This window comes from Sitophilus oryzae, unplaced genomic scaffold (assembly GCF_002938485.1).
Source record: "Sitophilus oryzae breed Bouriz unplaced genomic scaffold, Soryzae_2.0 scaffold_54_pilon_pilon, whole genome shotgun sequence".
Taxonomy (NCBI): domain Eukaryota; kingdom Metazoa; phylum Arthropoda; class Insecta; order Coleoptera; family Curculionidae; genus Sitophilus; species Sitophilus oryzae.
In genome coordinates, this window is record NW_022147140.1 from 1,044,140 (window position 1) to 1,062,828 (window position 18,689).

General features: G+C 32.0%; 1 protein-coding gene across 1 annotated transcript in view; it reads left to right on the plus strand.

The window, feature by feature from the left end:
• Positions 1 to 3,357: 3,357 nt before the first annotated feature.
• Positions 3,358 to 18,689, plus strand: part of LOC115886990 (nitric oxide synthase-like) — a gene marked incomplete at its 3' end in the record, with an annotated part of 232,626 nt that continues 217,294 nt past the window's right edge. The window contains exon 1 of the mRNA XM_030906318.1: positions 3,358 to 3,563. Within this exon, the coding sequence (XP_030762178.1) occupies positions 3,459 to 3,563 (105 nt within the window). The remainder of the gene's footprint in view (positions 3,564 to 18,689) is intronic.

The following is an 18,689-nucleotide window of genomic DNA, read 5'->3' on the forward strand; positions in this document are numbered from 1 at the left end:
GTTTATGGCTTTATGTCCTTCTCCAGCAACTTAACTTATGGATTCAACAAAATTGGCACTGTTTAACTCCTTTTGTATTCTAGTAGTTATATACCACTATCTTGAGATGTAATCAGTAAGATCTTGCTATTTCCAAATAAACCGGATTACGTCCGCTCATAACTTCTTTTATTACATTTTAAGTACTTTAGGATTACGACACAAACACGTATATCGTGCGAGCGCACGGTACCGACTGACTGCTGCGGACGCCTCACTCCCAATCTTATCTCCCGTAACATTCTATCGCCTGTCATAAAAACCATGCATTATGAATAATACAATCTGACATAATACATAAACCATAATTTGTTAATCATAACAATACACTATATAAACAAGGTACTCATAAAAATCATAACACTTTACTGGGATTGTGTTTTGAAGATACTTTCATGTACTTTCAATAATATGATTTTCTATCCAAATTACAGTTAAGTTTTCTATAGGCAACCTCAGTCTCATTTGGATCAAAATAAAAGTAAAAAATACGATATTTTTTTTTTTTTTTTTTTTTTTTTTTTTTTTTTTTTTTGTTTTGTGCATTGGAAGTTTCTAGATAACTACAATATCGTATCGGAGATTTTTTGCAACATCAATAGTTTCACATCGAGATCTATCAATGTAAAAAATATTTTCAAATATTGTTTTTTTTTTTTTATATTATATTTAAGTCTTCCTGGTTTTCTTATTTTAATTGGGTGCCCCCATTTTTTGTTACAGACCCTTTAATTCTCCTGTAGAGAATTTTATGAATGTTTGATATTAAATATTTTTTTTTTTTTTTTTTGTTTTTTTTTATGATGAAAAAAAAATATTAAAATTTTTAAAAACGAAAAAAACTGCTGTCAAAATAATATGTGTATAGCCTAAACGTCAAATTTTGTGATTGCCACAGCCACTGGACCATAAAGAGAAAACATGTCTAACAATGCTATCTATTTCAAAAAAATTGTTTGAAATGTCGATCTAATAATGGCCGCCAGCTGTTCATAGAGTTGATGCGATTAAAAGATTATTCAAAAATCATTTTTTTCATAATAAAAAAAAAAAAAAACTTTTTTTTAATATATTCACGTAAGTGAAAAGGGTTTTCCCATTCAGTTACTTTTTTAAATACAAACAATGTTCCTTTTTTTATTTTATTTAGTCTCTTTTCAAGCTCTTTTTGGTAGGTTTCCTGATTTAGTTGTAAAGCGTAATATTTTCTTAAATTTAAAACCAGTTACCTATGACTTTAAACGTCAAGTGGTCTAAAACAATAGATCTGACCATTATATATTGTGACGCTTGGTTCAAAAAGCAGCATCATTTCCGAGTCAACTTAGCGGGGCGTTTTTTTATTATCGAATCATACAGAATATTATTGATAAAAAATGTCTATACCCTATGTGGCGGATTCAATTCTATCCAAAAACCTTTATGGGTATTACGCCACTGCACTGCAGAAAAATTACAAAATAAAATAGTTATTTTTGTAAAGACTTCTGCATTAAAGGACCCACCAAAACGCTGCTGTGTACAGAAGTTGTGTTAACAGTAATAAAAATTTGCCTAACAAAGAAAAAAAATGCTTATGTCCGGAAAGTTTTTCTCTTTCCCGTCGTCGGAAGCAAAAAAGCAGCGGGGCTAAGAGAATATATAAAGATCCAAGAAAAAACTATTTAAAAAATATGTTAAATTGAACCTATTCGGAGAACACTGTTACTTTTTAAAAAAGACAGATACGTCTTACAAGAAATCGTTTGACGGTTCTTGTTAAAGATGACATGTATATTAAGTTAAACTTCAAATGTAACAATTAACTACCTGATAACAATTTATTAATAAGGTAAAACCATAAAATCGCCCAAACTTTTCTGATTATTATTTAAAAGTACGTAATGTTAGTTTATGTATGTTATGTTCTTTAAGATCAAAGAAGCGATTGCAATACATACATTACTAACATCTAACATCTACAGATGCATGAGCAATACTATTATTTTTTATAGTTTTTTTTTTTTTTTTTTTTTTTTATTTTTCTTTTAAGAGGCTATCGCTTCTTTCCCATATAATTTAGAGTTATTAAACTTTATTCTGTGCCCTGTGTCACATGAATGCTGGCAAATCTTAGATTTGTGAAAATCTCCCTTTCTAAATAATCTTTTAATGTTCTTTTAATTCCTAACCATTTAAGGGTGCTAGATGTTTCACAATGTAAAAAATAGGTTTTCGTATCACAGGTAATGTTGTCATATTACAGTTTTTTGTTTGGTTGTTTCTGTATAGTTATTGGTTTAGTATGTGAATAAAATGGATCTAACTGTATTTGTGTTTTGAAGATGTATGTTTATATTGTTTTTTTTTTTTTTTTTTTTTTTTTTTTTTTTTTTTTGTTTTGTTTGGTTGTGTGTATATTGTGTATTGTTATCATTGTGTCTATGATTTGGAGTTTGTATTTCGTTTAATGTTTTGTCAATAAAATATGGTGGATAGTCGCTTTTTATTAATGTATTTTTTATGTGGTTTATATCTCTGCTGGGACACCCTGTATATCAACAGTGCGATCAAACATCATCTCTTTTGAATTACGGTTGCATTCAGTTTCCACGAGGAAACTAGTGTCCTTTCGAAACGTCAATTCTCGACAAATACTCCTGGGTATGCCTATTCTTGACTACTCGCATCTTCAAATGTTACTCGCATCTTCGAGAAAGCCATATAACAATACATGTATAGCGTATACACAAAGTTGCGAATGATGTCAAGAATAGGTAGCTCTGATGATTTCAACGAAGTTCGTACACGAGAACATGAATATCAAAATCATTGTTAATTCACCCTCAATTGGAAATTTACTTAATTCGTTTTCAAAGTTTGGAACTTTCTTGTAGATACTGTCGTTGTTTATTTTTAAAATTTAAACATTTCGAGTCGAATTTTGTTTGTATGTATAATTCAGTTTAACTGATTTTTTTTTTGTTAATTAATAGTAAAGCTACGTGAATTCCTTCTTTTTGTTTATTTTATATATTGCAATTGGTGGATTTCCAATATTATACTTTAGCTTACAGTGTAGTTTAAAAACCTTTTTGCCAGACATGTTGAATTGCCCAAAATTAAAAACAAAAATTTTATCAGTCTCTAGGGAAAAAGTAATTCAACACCTAAAATTGTTCGTCAATAGCGGTGTGGTGGTACTTGAAAAGCACGTGAAAGATACCCCGAATCCCCTAAAGCATGTGACTAATAATTTTTCCAAACACGGTATTATCGCATATAAATGATGATTAGTCGTCAATGGATGCCGTAAAACAATTCGGTTAGGCGCGTAGCTCGAACCGTGGCCAATATAATCGTTCGGTAATTAGTGGTGTTTTGTTTTGCTTTTTTTTCTTGCACTCTCGTTTGTTTAGTGCTCGTTACGTGCAGAAAATATGTCTTTACTAAGTGCTGTCAACCCGCGGAAAGCGATTTGTATGAAAAACCATGAAGATCGTGATAAGGATCTCTACGACACCCTGCACGTAAATGTGGAAAAGGTAATTGTTATTATATCTACTTAATTATTTAGTTAATTATTATATTACTATTTACTTCATATACATATATAATTCAACTCATTCCAATTTAGGAAAAAAGTTAACCACCCTTTTCAAACCACATAAATTTTTGTACAGGGTGTCCCATTTTGGTTGAAATCATACGGTATCTCCGTTATTAGTGAAGATGGAAGGATGCGGTTTTCACCAACCTCTCCCATTTTTCGTCTAACGGAAGATGCTGTAAACAACATTTTCGTAGCCCTCTTCGTTTCTGAGCTACAGGGTCTTTTTGAAAATTTTGCAATTTGTGACACCCCCCGTATCTCTGTTATTGTCGGAGGTATCGAGATGGTGAAAACTGTTTATTGTAGAACTTTTTACGTAGAATACAGTGGCATAGTATGTTATTTTACAAAAAGAATATTTTAAAGATATGAACTAAAGTTACGTTCTCTTAAATGGCACACTCTGTATATTTATAAATTATATGATCTGACTTGCCTTGAAAACTTGAAAGTTTCTCAAAAATATATATCACTCTATATTTATTTTCACTATTTACTGCAATATTTAAAAGTTTTCATTAAAAGATCATTTTTATTAGTAGTTGATATTGTTGCTTGAGGTATGTTAAGCCACTCTTCTTATACTGCAACAATGAGCTCTGGGATAGAGGTTGGGGCTCTTTGTCTAGTACGAATCCTTCGTTTTAGCTCATCCCATAAATGTTCAATCGTGTTTAAGTCTGGACTGCATGCTGGCCATTCAATAACCCGAAAACCGACTTCTGAAATGTAATCGTGTACGATTCTGGATGTGTGTGCTCTCGCATTGTCATGCATAAAAGTGAATTCGCTTCCAATGTAGTTGACGTAAGGTACCACATGCTAAAATCTCCTCAATATACCTAGCACCAGTTAAACCTCCTTTCCCGTGCCGACGGTCGTCGCAACGGATAAAAGTTGGGTCGGTTCGCGCAGTCATAGAAATTGTACCACATGTTGATCATGCAGAAACCACCTCCATAAGCAATCCGCTCCTCAATGCAGCATTCTGCGAATCGCTCATCTAGCCTCTGGAACACTTTTCTTCTTCGGTCACTAGCATAGAGGCATATCCTGGTCTCATCTGAGAATAAAACACATTTCCATTGTTCTAGTGGCCAATTCAGATGTTCCGTGCAAAAGGCAGGCGTGTTTGACGATGAGCTGGGATAAGTTTTGGACCAATTGCGGGTGTTTTGGGGGTCATGTTACTTTCCTTCAATCTTCGTCTTACTGTCCTCTGACTAACAGTCACTCCTCGTGTTTTACGGAGCTGTTGTTGCACCTGAATAGCATTAAGATGCCGATTTCTTAATATTGTCGACACAATAAAGCGATCATCACGATCCGTTGTATATCTCTTTTCACCAGTTCCAGGTCGCCTACGAAAGGATCGAGTCTCCTCATATAGTTCACACACTCTTCGAACCGCTCCGCGTATCATATGCAGTTGCCGAGCTACAGCTCTCTGTTTAAGTCGATTTTCAATTAAAGCAATTACTTTGGCAGCTTTTTTTCGTGATGTATGCATTAAATTGAAACACTAATCAAACAATGACACAACAAATCAAATAATGAAAGAACAATCAATGTGCAAATTTCGATTACAAAGTAACAGTAAAGTAGTAATTGCAATATTTGATAAGTTTTTTATTCTTATTGTCACCACAACACAAATGCCTTTTATTTGTTTACCCGTTGCTACGCATATAAACGATAAGTACTTTGGGTAAATGTATACTCATATTAAAGCATGTTAAATTGTCTTTGAAACAGCTCATATTTTTTTTGGTCTGATAAATAGATTCTAAAAGACACAGTTAAAGTCAAAAGTTTACAGTGGGCCGATTTCTATCCAAGTTTATATCACGGCCTACTAATAAGAATATGATATATTTTAAATATTGCAGTAAATAGTGAAAATAAATAAATAATAATAGAGTGTTATATATTTTTGAGAAGCTTATAGCAAGGCGGATCATACGATTTATAAATATACAGGGTGCTCCATTTGAAGAAACATAACTTTAGTTCATATTTTCAAAAATACTGTTTTTGTAAAAAAGACTACGCCACTGTATTCTACGTAAAAAGTTCTTCATAAATCAGTTTTCATCTTCTCGATAGCTTTCATAATAACAGAGATACGGGGGTGTCCCAAAATGCAAAATTTTCCAAAAGACCCTGTAGTTCAGAAACGAAGAGCGCTATGAAAAGTTTGTTGACAGCATCTTCCGTTTGATAAAAAAGTGGAACAGGTTTGTGCAAACCGCATCCTCCAATCTTTACTAATACCGTATGATTTCAACCAAAATGGGACACCCTGTACAAACAAATAAAAATGTGACATCAAATTTGACAATGACAAAATAATTTTTTTCCTGGTATTTTAATTGTAGCTTTATCTGGGTTGTATTATAAATTTTTAGTAATTTGGAGGTAGATTTTTGCAAATAACTTTTAGATGCCTATTGCAAATAAAACGAAATTCTAGACGACAGTATTACTTTAACGCCTCTTTAAAAAAGTCTAATACAATTTTTGTATAAAATTATCTGCGGAGGTAATATTTTACTTTTTCAAAATTTACATGGGATTTCTTATGTCCCGCGTTCCGATGCACCACGCTTTATGTCGATGTTGTGATATTTTGGTTCAAGTAACGAATGGCTCTAACAGAGGTAACATGTACTTCATTTAAAGAATTTCTTTTAAATAGAGCAAAGATAATAATAAGTTCCAAGTGCACAGAGTTAGATTTACATATTCTTGAATCTCGGATTTCAAAAGAATAATTTTATCCGTGTATACGCAAAGATGCGAATGATGTCAAGAATAGGTACTCCAGCTCTGTTCGAAGTTCGTCCACGAGTACAGGAATATCAAGATCATTGTTCATTTACCCTCGATTAGAAATGTATATTCGAAGTCTAATATTTATTACTTAATTCATCCTTAAAATATGGATTTTTTTGTAGATATTAGCTTTTTTCCAACTTCGACGAAAACCGTTCAATGTACGGTCACGGTCAAACGCACTTGGTTAAACGCGTTCCGACCGAGAGATGATCGTTTACCGTACCATTTCGTTTGCATTCCAACCAAACTTATGACTGTCAAAAAACCAGTTTCGGTACCGTCATTTTTCGATCCCAGGTGAAAAACAAAAATCGTGTGGGCCGATAAAAGACTTGACGCAGTTTGACATGCGCAGTTTAATTTTAGTCTAAACATCAAAGCTCGAATCTAACCTAACCTAGTATAATTCGTGGTAATATAAACTATTGTTTGCTATTTTTTTATATAAATTTATAAACAACGTGCGAACAACAATAACAAAAAAAAATATTTATGCTTTGATTTAGGTTAGACCTGCTAGCACAGAATATCTAGCTACGCAACAGAAGCCTCGTTACATGTATAAAATTGTAGGTAGCAAAAGGAGACAGGCTTTAAAAATCTGTCTCCAAATCAGATATTTTGATGTGGTAGTTTCGCTACTACATAATAGAGGGCAATAAATTTATAAGAAAACAGTTTTCTACAAACAAAATTTAAAAGAATTTTGTGCAGTGTTGCCATTGTGTAATTCATATCGTAATACTTCCTGATAAAGCCTACCTTCAAATTTGCTACATCATTTAAACATATTAAAATAGATCAGAGCTGTTTTTTTCAGTTTGCCATGTTAGTTGGAATTAAATCTTATGAGCTAAATTACAATCACTTCCTGACGTTTGATTGTATAATTGAATCCTGAATTTTCATTGTAATTCGGCGACAATATAATAAGTATTGTTCTACTATTATGATACCACTTCCTGACGTTCGATTGTGTTCATAACAAGTTCATATTGTATAATCGGGAAAAAAAAACGGCGTTAGCGATAGCTATGAAATGAATATCACTGTCATTTTATATGTAAATTTATATGGGAAATGTCATCGATCGTCCTTTTCCAGCCAACTGGACGCCGTTTTTTTCAGAAGCATATCAAGTGATATATATAATATAGTACTATATTACGATACATGGCGTTCGATTGGGCTTAAACTTGGTATACTATATCTTCAGTGGCATTGTAATATCATGGTACCATGGAGCATATAAAGTGGTACCTTCTATAGTACCATATTTGATGACATAGCAATATTAGGTACATGGCGGCAATAGGGCTTAAACTTGGTATACTACGTATTTTCGGTGATATAGTAATATGATGGTACTATGATGCATATCATCTGGTACCATAATATAGTACCATATTATGTACATGGCCTTCGATTGGGCTTAAATTTGGGATACTACGTATCTTCGGTGATATTGTAATATTCTGGTACCATGGAGCATAATAAGAGGTACCATAATATAGTACCATATTACGATACCATTTCCCTGGCGTTCGATTGGACTTAAATTTGTTATACTACGTATCTTCGGTTACATTGTAATATGATGGTACTTTTATGATGCATATAAAGTGGTACCTTAATATAGTACCATATTTCAATACCATTTCCTGGCGTTCGATTGAGCTCATATTTGATATATACTTGCGTATTTTTTGATGACATTGCATTATTAGGTACCATTATGAAGCATATCAACTGGTACCATAATATAGTACTATATTACGTACATGGCGTTCGATTGGGCTTAAACTTGGGATACTACATATTTTCGGTGACATTGTAATATGATGGTAATATGATGCATATAAAGTGGTACCTTAATATAGTACCATATTACGATACCATTTCCTGGCGTTCGATTGGGCTCAAACTTGGTATACTACGTATCTTCGGTTACATTGTAATATGATTGAACTATGATGTATATAAAGTGGTACCTTAATATAGTACCATATTACGATCCCATTTCGTCGCGTTCGATTGTTCTTAAATTTGGTATACTACGGATCTTCGGTGACATTGCAATATTATGGTACCTTAAAGTATATCGAATATAGTACACTATTATGATATCATTTCCTGGAGTTCGATTGGGCCCAAATTTGGTATACTTGCGTTTCTTTATAAAGATTTGTTTAATTAATAATTTTAATTTATTTTACGAATTTTAATTTATTGTTCGATGTCGTGACAGCAACTTTTATGCCGAACTAATATATTATTAATTGTACCTGTGTCACTTTTTTAAAATCTACCTAGGTCTATATAAATAACGTGGCAAACGGAAGAAATTTGTTATTATAGTATTTTTTAGTTAGTTAACATTTTTTGTACTGCATTTTAATAAATTATTTCCATTATTATTAAACTTATATTTCATTACTACGTTCCAGCATTAATAAATATCACTATCAATCGCCCTGTATATTATTAATTTTAAAGGTAATTAAAGGTATTTTCTTAGTTAACATTATAAGGTAATGTATATTAAAAATGTATATGTTTTGTAATAATATACTTGAAACTAATTTAATAGCCAAAGGAATAATTAATATAAGTGTATCTGACAAGCAAAGAAGAATAGAAAGAAACACATACTGCATTATACACAATAAAAAGAATGGGATGCCAATTCAAGTCTTTTTGAATCTGGCAACTGTGCATACTTAGCCGAGCTATAAGGCCGTCGACGATCCGTCGATCCAAAACCGAAAGTTCAAAATTTCTAATTATATTCTGATTATGATATTGTCGCGCCATCTAGTATTCTATTTGTGCAATTTTAGCTCTTTCATTTCGAGTATTTTTCTGTGCTGCTAGTCTTTTTTCCTTCTCTTTCTGAAACGAGGAATGACAAATAACGTCTTATAAAATGGTTCTAATTCTAAAACCGTTCCAACCTGATGTTGTTTGTGTACCGAAATAGAACCGTACGAAGTCAACGCCTGCCACTGCAGTCAATTTTAAGTGTTCCGAAACTAGGCATGTTCGGTCTTCCGGTATAATATAATAGTATAGTATAAATATTCCGGTATCGGTATAGTCTTTTACAAGACCGGGTTCGGTGCCGGTACCGGAAGACTGATTTTGGTACCGGTACCGAAAGACCGATTTAAATCGGTCACGAAAGACCGGTTTCAATGGGTACAGAAAAATAGTTTCATGATAGTATGTGTGGTCATATGAAAACCAAAAAACCTGTATAAAAGGATTTCAGTGCCGGTTTTTGTACAAACCTGATTGTCTTCTTCTACTCTCGAGACCGTATGATCGAAAAGAAACTGCGACAGCGATGCCTATGAAATGAAAATCGCTGTCATTTTATATGTAAAATTATATGGGGAATGTAATTCCAAGTCAACTGGACGCCGCGCCGTTTTATTTTCGATCGTTCGGTATAATACGGTCAGGAACATGCAATATGTAATTTATTTTGATGTAAGTTTATGGTTTTGCTGGTCTAGTTTGGTTTAGTAATCTAGTCTTCTTTTTTAGTACGTCTAAAATACTAAAAGAAAAGCATCTTACTTATGGATCACTCATGTATATTATATAAAATATATTTATATCTTCAAGAACAGCAGCTTCCAGTACTTTTTCCAGTTTTCATAAGTAAAGAGAATGTTGGACAAGAAATCAAGAATATGCCGGAAATATGAACATAAACAATGAGAATCTTAAGTTAGATCAATAATATTATAACGGTAACAGATACATTTACGATATATTCCGAGAAATCTAATTTATCCCTCAAAATATCGTATTTATTACGTTACCGTATTTACTTAGCGTTACAGGCACGAGAACTTCCTCTTTACAGTTTTTAATACGGAGTTAGTTTAATACGGTTTATCATGAGGTATATGCTCACTGGCACAACAACCAAAGCTGTTAATTCCGATATTCCGGTTCATCCAGTATTTCAGGCCAACCGGTCTTCCCGTCCAGCCGGTATACCGGTTCAATATCGGTTACACAGATCTAATTGTTGGAACCTGTACTTCGTGTATACCGGTACTGAAATCTTAGGACTGAACATCCCTATCCGAAACCGTTTAGTGACGGTACGAAAACGTGGAGTTGAAACGAAACTATTGTCGTTGTTTATTATTAGAATGTCTATCTATTAGAAACATTTCGAGGCGAATTTTCTGACTGAGTAACAAAAATATACAGGGTGCTACAAATTTGGGGTACGAGCATTATTGGGTATCTCGGAGAACATAATAGATACGAAGTTAGTTAAATTGGGGCAAAATTGCGTCTTGGGATGTTCACCAAAATGCCATCAAAAAAGTTTTAAAAATTTTAAGGATTGATGAGTTTTTTGGAAAAAAACGGATTTTTTTGAAAATCAATTTTATTTTTTCCTGTCGTTGCTTTCTAGAAAATCAATAAACTACACATTGCACTTTCTCATAGCCACTTTATTAGGGCTATCTGACAGTATTTTTAGATTTTCAAATTAGCTGATATAATTTGTGAGATACAGAGGCCAACTTAATTTTTTAAATACGGACCTGCATTTTTTTATTCAGGTTTTGAAAGAGCTCGGTCTTCCGAGTACAATGATATATCACACTTCATACTTTTTTTTGTTTTGGGTACCAACAAAAACAAAACTATTTAATTATTATTTAAAATAATTTCAAGTTCGATCTGGTTTTTTAAATTATATAATCTGATTATATTCATCGCAACAATTTTGATTAGCGCTAGTTAACATTGAATAAGGAAAATCGAGCCAACTGAAAAATTCAAATAAATAATATCCAGGTCAGCAATTTAAAGATTATTATTTTTATTTTTTTTATTGTGAATTTGTAATCTCAGTGTACGATCTAACAATATGCACCATATTAATCGTAATTATTATAAATAAATCAACTTCTACAAACTAGTTTCTAGTGCTCTACATGTTCGAAAGGGTTCCCCTCCACCCTCCCTCTTGCAAGAATTTATTTTTCTTTCAATTTATTTCTAACTAAGCTATAGCTATATATAGCTCTATAGCTCTTTGAACAGATCTTATACTTCCAAATGCATTTTGTACTCTTTATTGTAAATGTTGAGATGTATTGATTTCAATATCAATTGATGAAATGGTTTTGATGGTTTATTTTATATTACATTTATATTATTTATTTTTTATTATTTTATTGCATTTGATTTTCCATATTCAATGTTTTACCCCACATCATTGTTAAGTTTGAAAGCTAATCAATATTGTAACGATGAATAGATTAAATATTTAAAAAACAGAGCCGGACTTAAAATTATTTTAAATAAATTGGGTTCAAAAAAATGTCCGAAACAAAAAAAAATAAGTGTTGCATCTCATTGCACTCAGAAGACCAAGTTCTTTCAAAACCTGAAATAAAAAATGCAGATCCGTATTTAAAAAAAATAAGTTGGCCTCTGTATCTCACAAATATCAGCTAATTTAAAAATCTAAAAATACTAACAGATAGCTCTAATAAAAGCTATGAGAATGTGTGCAATGAGAAAAAAGGCTATGAGAATGTGCTATTAGTTTTTTGATTTTCTAAAATGTAACGATAGGAAAAAATAAAATTGATTTAAAAAAAAATCCGTGTTATCCAAAAAAACTCAGCAATCCTTGAAATTTTTAAAACTTTTTTGATGGCATCTTGGTGAACATCCCAAAGCGGCAACTTTGTCGCAATTTAACCATGTTCGTATCTATTACGGTTACCGAGATACCAATGCTCGTACCTCGAGTTTGTAGCACCCTGTATTTTAAAAATTGACTGTGTATGTATAATTCAGTTTAACTAATTATTTTTTTCGTTAATTAATAGTAAAGGTACGTCAATTTCTTCCTTTGTTTATTTTATATATTGTAATTGGTATATTTCCACCATTATGTTTAAATTTACAGTGTAGTCTAAAAACTTTTTTGCCACACATGTTGAATTGCCCAAATTTAAAAACAAAAAATTTATCAGTCTCTGGAGAACAAGAAATTCAACATCTAAAATTGTTCGTCAATAGCGGTGTGGTAGTACTTGAAAAGCACGCGAAAGATACCCCGAATCCCCTAAAGCATGTGACTAATAATTTTTCCAAACACGGTATTATCGCATATAAATGATGATTAGTCGTCAATGGATGCCGTAAAACGATTCGGTTAGTCGCGTAGCTCGAACCGTGGCCAATATAATCGTTCGGTAATTAGTGGTGTTTTGTTTTGCTTTTTTTCTTGCACTCTCGTTTGTTTAGTGCTCGTTACGTGTAGAAAATATGTCTCTACTAAGTGATTTTAGCCCGCGAAAAGCGATTTGTATGAGAAACTATGAAGATCGTCGTAAAGATCACTACGACACCCTGCACGTAAATGTTAGGCCAGAAGAGGTAACTGATTATATGCATTTAATTATTTAGTGAATTATTATACAGGGTGTCCCAGGCTGAGCATGCATTAGAAGTTTCTAGAGAACCACAATATCTAGATCGGAGATTTTTTGCACATCATTGCAACGAGATCCATCGATTAAAAATATTTTCAATATGGCGGAACTTCCGGAAATACCAGAAGTTGACAGCAACTTTCTTGTTTCAAATGAGTGCCTCCATTTTTTATTTCATTCTTAAATTCCCTGCAAAATTCTATCAATATTGATGTTAAACACTCTATATCTAACATTAACCGTTTTTGAGAAAAAAAATATTTAAAATTTTTGGACGAAAACAGCTACCTGTCAAAAAAATTTGTATAGCTTAAAAGTTAAATTTAGTGATTACCACAGCCACTGTGATATAAAAAAGGAGACATGTGGCTATCTATTTCAAAAATTAAATTGTTCAAATGTCGAATAATAATGGCAGTAGCTGTCATGGATTTGAGCGATTAAAAAATTATCTTAAAACATGTACAGTCAAAAAGTAACGAGTTGAAAAGCCTTTTCACTAATGAAATAAAAAAAAGTGGGTTTGCATTTGAAAAAAATGATTTATGATAATTTTTTAATCGTTCAATTCTATGACAGCTGCGACCATTATTATATGACATTCAAACAATTTAATTTTTGAAATAGATAGCCACATGTTTTCTCTTTATGGCATAGTGGCTGTGGTAATAACTAAATTTGACGTTTAGGCTATACACAAATTTTTGACAAGCAGGTTTTTTTGTTCAAAAATTTTAAATATTTTTTTTTTCAAAAACGGTCAATGTTAGATACAGAGTATTTAATATCAAAATTCATGAAATTTTACAGAGAATTTAGGTATGTAATAAAAAATGGGAGCATCCATTTAAAATAAGAAAGTTGCTGCCAACTTCCGGTATTTCCGGAAGTGCCGCCATATTGAAACTATTTTTAATCGATAGATCTCGTTCTGAAACTATGATATGCAAAAAATCTCCGAGCTAGATGTTGTAGTTCTGTAGAAACTTCTAATGCACACTCAGCCTGGGACACCCTTTATTATGATAATTAAATAAAATAATTCTATTTCTTTACAAAAAAATACACAGCTTTTATCTTTATGTATATTTCTTCGTCATATACCTTTAAAGGTAATATAGACATTTATGTATGTATGTATGCCATAGAGGGTGTTTTTTAAGTAGTGTCAAAAATATTTGTGATTCCTAATATGGTTTTAAGAAAAAAAAGTTTATAAAAACATGGGATCTAAAGAACTTCCTCTTTGATCTACAATTAACTTATAAGTGTTCTGTTTTCCTATGAACTTCATTCGCGCTGTTTCGAACATTTAAAATATGAGAAACTGGTTTTAAAATGTTTCATTTATAAAAGAATAGCATTTGTTTTTCATACCAACTTCTCACATTAAAGATTTGTAAAACATTGGACGCTATTCTATTCTGTAAACTTAGCTAATAATTACTTAAAAATTTAGAGATACCAAAAGAATCGAACATACTTATAAATAAAGATACTCTGATTTTTTTTTATTTTCTTGGGATTCAGGTTCGGGAAAACTCTGATTAAGTTTTCATTTGGTTTTTCATATCTTTATTTCATTTTTAAAGGAAAAACAAACGTTTCGGCCAACATTACAGCCTTCATCAATGTAGTGTCAAATCAAAAAAACAGTGTCGAACATAATCCAAAAAAAATATTTACAAACACACACAATCTAATGTTTACTTCAATTAATAAACTAATATAAACTTGTCAAAAGGTGACCACATACTTTTTAGAATTATTATTCGTAACACTAAAACTATCTATGTATATTGACTACGGCTGAAATCGTACTAATAAGATTTTATATAATATAAATAAATTTTCCAAGAATAAAGATACTTCTACTACCACTAAAATCGGAAAAGGCGCGTACTTAGTTATTTAATATTTAATAACGGGTGATTTATGTTCTTTTTAGGCTTTTTTAACTAATTTAGAATAAAGATACTTCTGCTACTACTAAAATCGGAAAAGGCGCGCGTACTTAGTTATTTAATATTTAATAACAGCTGATTTATGTTCTTTTTAGGCTTTTCATAACAGCTGATTTATGTTCTTTTTAGGCTAGACGCTGACATGCAAATTAGCGTCGGCCGATTATGTAGTTGCAGAAATGAAACAAATTTAGGCAGGGCGCCCACCGAAGTAACGTGGTTTATAACATGGCGTATGATCTAGCAAGTACATCAAACTGAACCAACGTAAACAAATAAACAGGAACCCACCAAAATGATAAAGCGAGCAACGCGCATGTCGTGACACGTGGCATGTCATGCGACTGCATTAAAAATAGAACATGTTCTCATTCTTGTCACGTCAGAAGGCTGTAAAGTTGGTTTATCCTAGAGAAAGACTGAAATTTGTCTGGATATTAATGCAATTCTTTAAATACATTAAATCCGCTATATGACTGCTGTATTTCCAATACGGATGTATCCAATGCCTACGTTTAGTCCGTTTTTTATTAATATTAATTAAATTTACTATGGCTAAGGCATTTTCATCTGAGGACGACATTATTTACTAATAATGGCGAGAAACTATACAAATGTATCAAATGCCAACTGCTGGTTTTTGACTTTGCTTCTGCTAACTTTTGCCATTTAAGTGGGCGTCTACTGAGCCACGCTACTTACATCGTGGTCATGCTGCACGCGCCATATCATATGCTACGCATCACGACACTTTGGTGGGCGCCCTGCCTTAATGTGCCTTTATTTGTGCGCAGCAATCAAATAGTTGGCCGATCGGCTCCATAAGAATGAATTCTTGTTTGACTTGTTTCACTTCTAACTAAAAAAAAACTAAATAACCGAGCACCGAGCCTTAACTTACCTACTTTATTATGATATCAGTAAAAAAAAATTACAAACGAAATTATTGCACAGGGTGTTTTAAAGTTAAGGTAAAAAACAACGTCTCGATTAACCCTGTATAATATGCCAAATTCTAAAGTTTATAAGAAACTTAGTTTACGAATTAAAGTTGATATAATTATACAGGGTGGCGACCTCATTCGCCTCGGTGGATTATACGAAAACGGAAAAATGTAGAAACAAAATATTTTATGGGTATATGTGGGAAAACAATGTGCATAATTTAAAATTATTTTGAAATGTACAGGGTGTGTCAGAACTAAGATCCATACCAAAGTTATATTTTTTCTTATGGAACACACACGGCATTTTATTTCATTTTTGGATTCTTGGGCATAAAATAAGACATTTATTATAAGGGTTTAATATGTTTAAAAGCTTTGGTTTTTGAGATATTTAAAGATATTTAAATATGCATGCTCTAATAAAAAAGTTTGTCAACACCTTGTACATTACTTTTCAGAATTAATTCTTGTGTTAATTTTCAAGCCAGAGAAATAAACTTTCCTAAAAAAATTGATTGCTTTCTTAAATGTATACAGGGGTATCAAAAATTGTTGGTTTATTTTAAATATTTATTTTACATAAAAACTTCGTTACTTTAAATGCAACACTATGTATTTTTGTATTAATAAGTCGAAGCAGATTTAAATGGTCTTTCAAACTATATTAGTGTGTCCTATACCTATATTGCTCAGATTTTGAATAAAAAGCGATTTTTCAATAAAATTGTAATCAAGATGGCTGATCGCATTGCAATTTTCTAGTGACACTTAGTAGCTATTTACAAAATAGACATTAGTTTATGGACTTTATTTAAATTTATAACAGGCTATTTTTATTTAATTTACGTACAATAAGCTTATAAGTAAGTATTTCTATTTTATCAAGAAAAATGAAGCAGTATCTGCTGGCGGAAGGAATGGATTGTTACTAGTGATTCTATTTTGTGAGGACAATTGCTTGTTGGCCTGAAGGATTTATGCTCAAAGATATCGAAGTAGAAATTTTCTTGACAAGAGTCTTTTTGAAATGTTATTTTTCCTATTTCGCGGAGCTGTTAGTGTGATATGTGAAAAACCTATTAGGCAGAAACCTCTAGTTGGAAGTGAAGAAAATGAATTTGCCTTAATTGGTTCTTTTATAGAAAATCCAATATATCTACAAGTCATCGTAATATAAATCAAAGAACTACTTTTTTATTTTTCTTGATAAAATAATAAATACTTACTTATTAAACTAATGCAGGTAAATTAAATGAAAGTAAACTGTTATAAATTTAAATAAAGTCCATCAAGTAATGTCGATTTTGAAAATAGCTACTAACTGTCACTAGCATAAAATATTGCCATGGCGACACCAGCCATCTTAATTGCCATTTTATTGAAAAATCGCTTTTTATTCAAAATCTGAGTCAGATAGGTATAGGAAACCCTAATATAGTTTGAAAGAGCATTTAAATCTGCTTCGACGTATTTAAAAAAATATATGTATAGTGTTGTATTTGAAATAACGAAGTTTTTATGTAAAATAAATATTTAAAATAGCCCAGCAATTTTTGATACCCCTGTATACATTTAAGGAAGCAATAACATTTTTTTAGTGTAGTCTATTTCTCTGGCTTCAAAGTCAGCACAAGAATTAACTCTGAAAAGTAATGTACAGGGTGTTGACAAACTTTTTTACTATAGCATGCATATAATATCATTAAATATCTCAAAAACCAAAGCATTTAAACATATTAAACCCTTATAATAAATGCCTGATTTTATGTCCAAGCATCCAAAAATTAAATAATATACAGGGTGTTCCATAAGAAAAAACATAACTTTGGTATGGATTTTAGTTCTGACACACCCTGTACATTTGAAAATAATTTTAAATTATGCATATTGCCTCTCTACATATACCCATAAAAAATGTTGTTTCTACATTGTAGCGTTTTTTAAACAACTGTTACCACTGCGAACGGCAGCTTTTCATCGGAGAGCAGTCGTGGGTAAGGTATTTCACTAGAGAGAAAACTAATCAATAACAATAAACAAAAAAATATAGATATTGGGCGCCAGGCATGTACAGAGAAAGAAAACACAGTTATATATTACTTAAAACTAATGACTATATTTATTCAAGATGGACTGTGATGGTAAATAGCATTGTACAATTTTAATAATTATTATAGTGGTTATATGTCAACGAAAGTGGTGTTAAGAATTGTACTAAATATCTATGAAAACAATACCATTACAAGACGTAATGTAATGAAACCTAAGATCTAAATCATATTTTAATATTAAATCGACATGAATGTTCTTAACAATCTAACCACTAAACATAGTCCATATTACGATACATAGTACGATATTACTTAAGATATACATTATTGTTTAAGACTGAAAATGTTTTAGATGTTAAATGTAAAACTAGAACTTAAATCTACACTTAGCTGTTCTTTATGTAACCTTGCGTCAAACAGTAGCAGCGTGAGGTGGTCTAGCATCTCTGTACTGTCTGTCGGCGATCCTGTTGGCCAAAACAACAAAAGGGGCCAGAGTGAGGACACCATGAATCAATACAGCCGCAGCTACTGACTAGGCTTAGAAATGGGAGCGAAGCAACATGGGGCTTACACTGTATCCATACTGTAGCAATATGGGGACACTACCCGTACCTTGGAACACTACTAGGACCTTGGATAATGTCCGTAACTTGAACCATAACCTTGGACACAGTCCGTCCATAAGACAACGGTACAGGGGAACACTACCCGTACCTTGGATACTACTAGGACCTTGGATAATGCCCGTACCTTGTAAATAGTCCGTAACT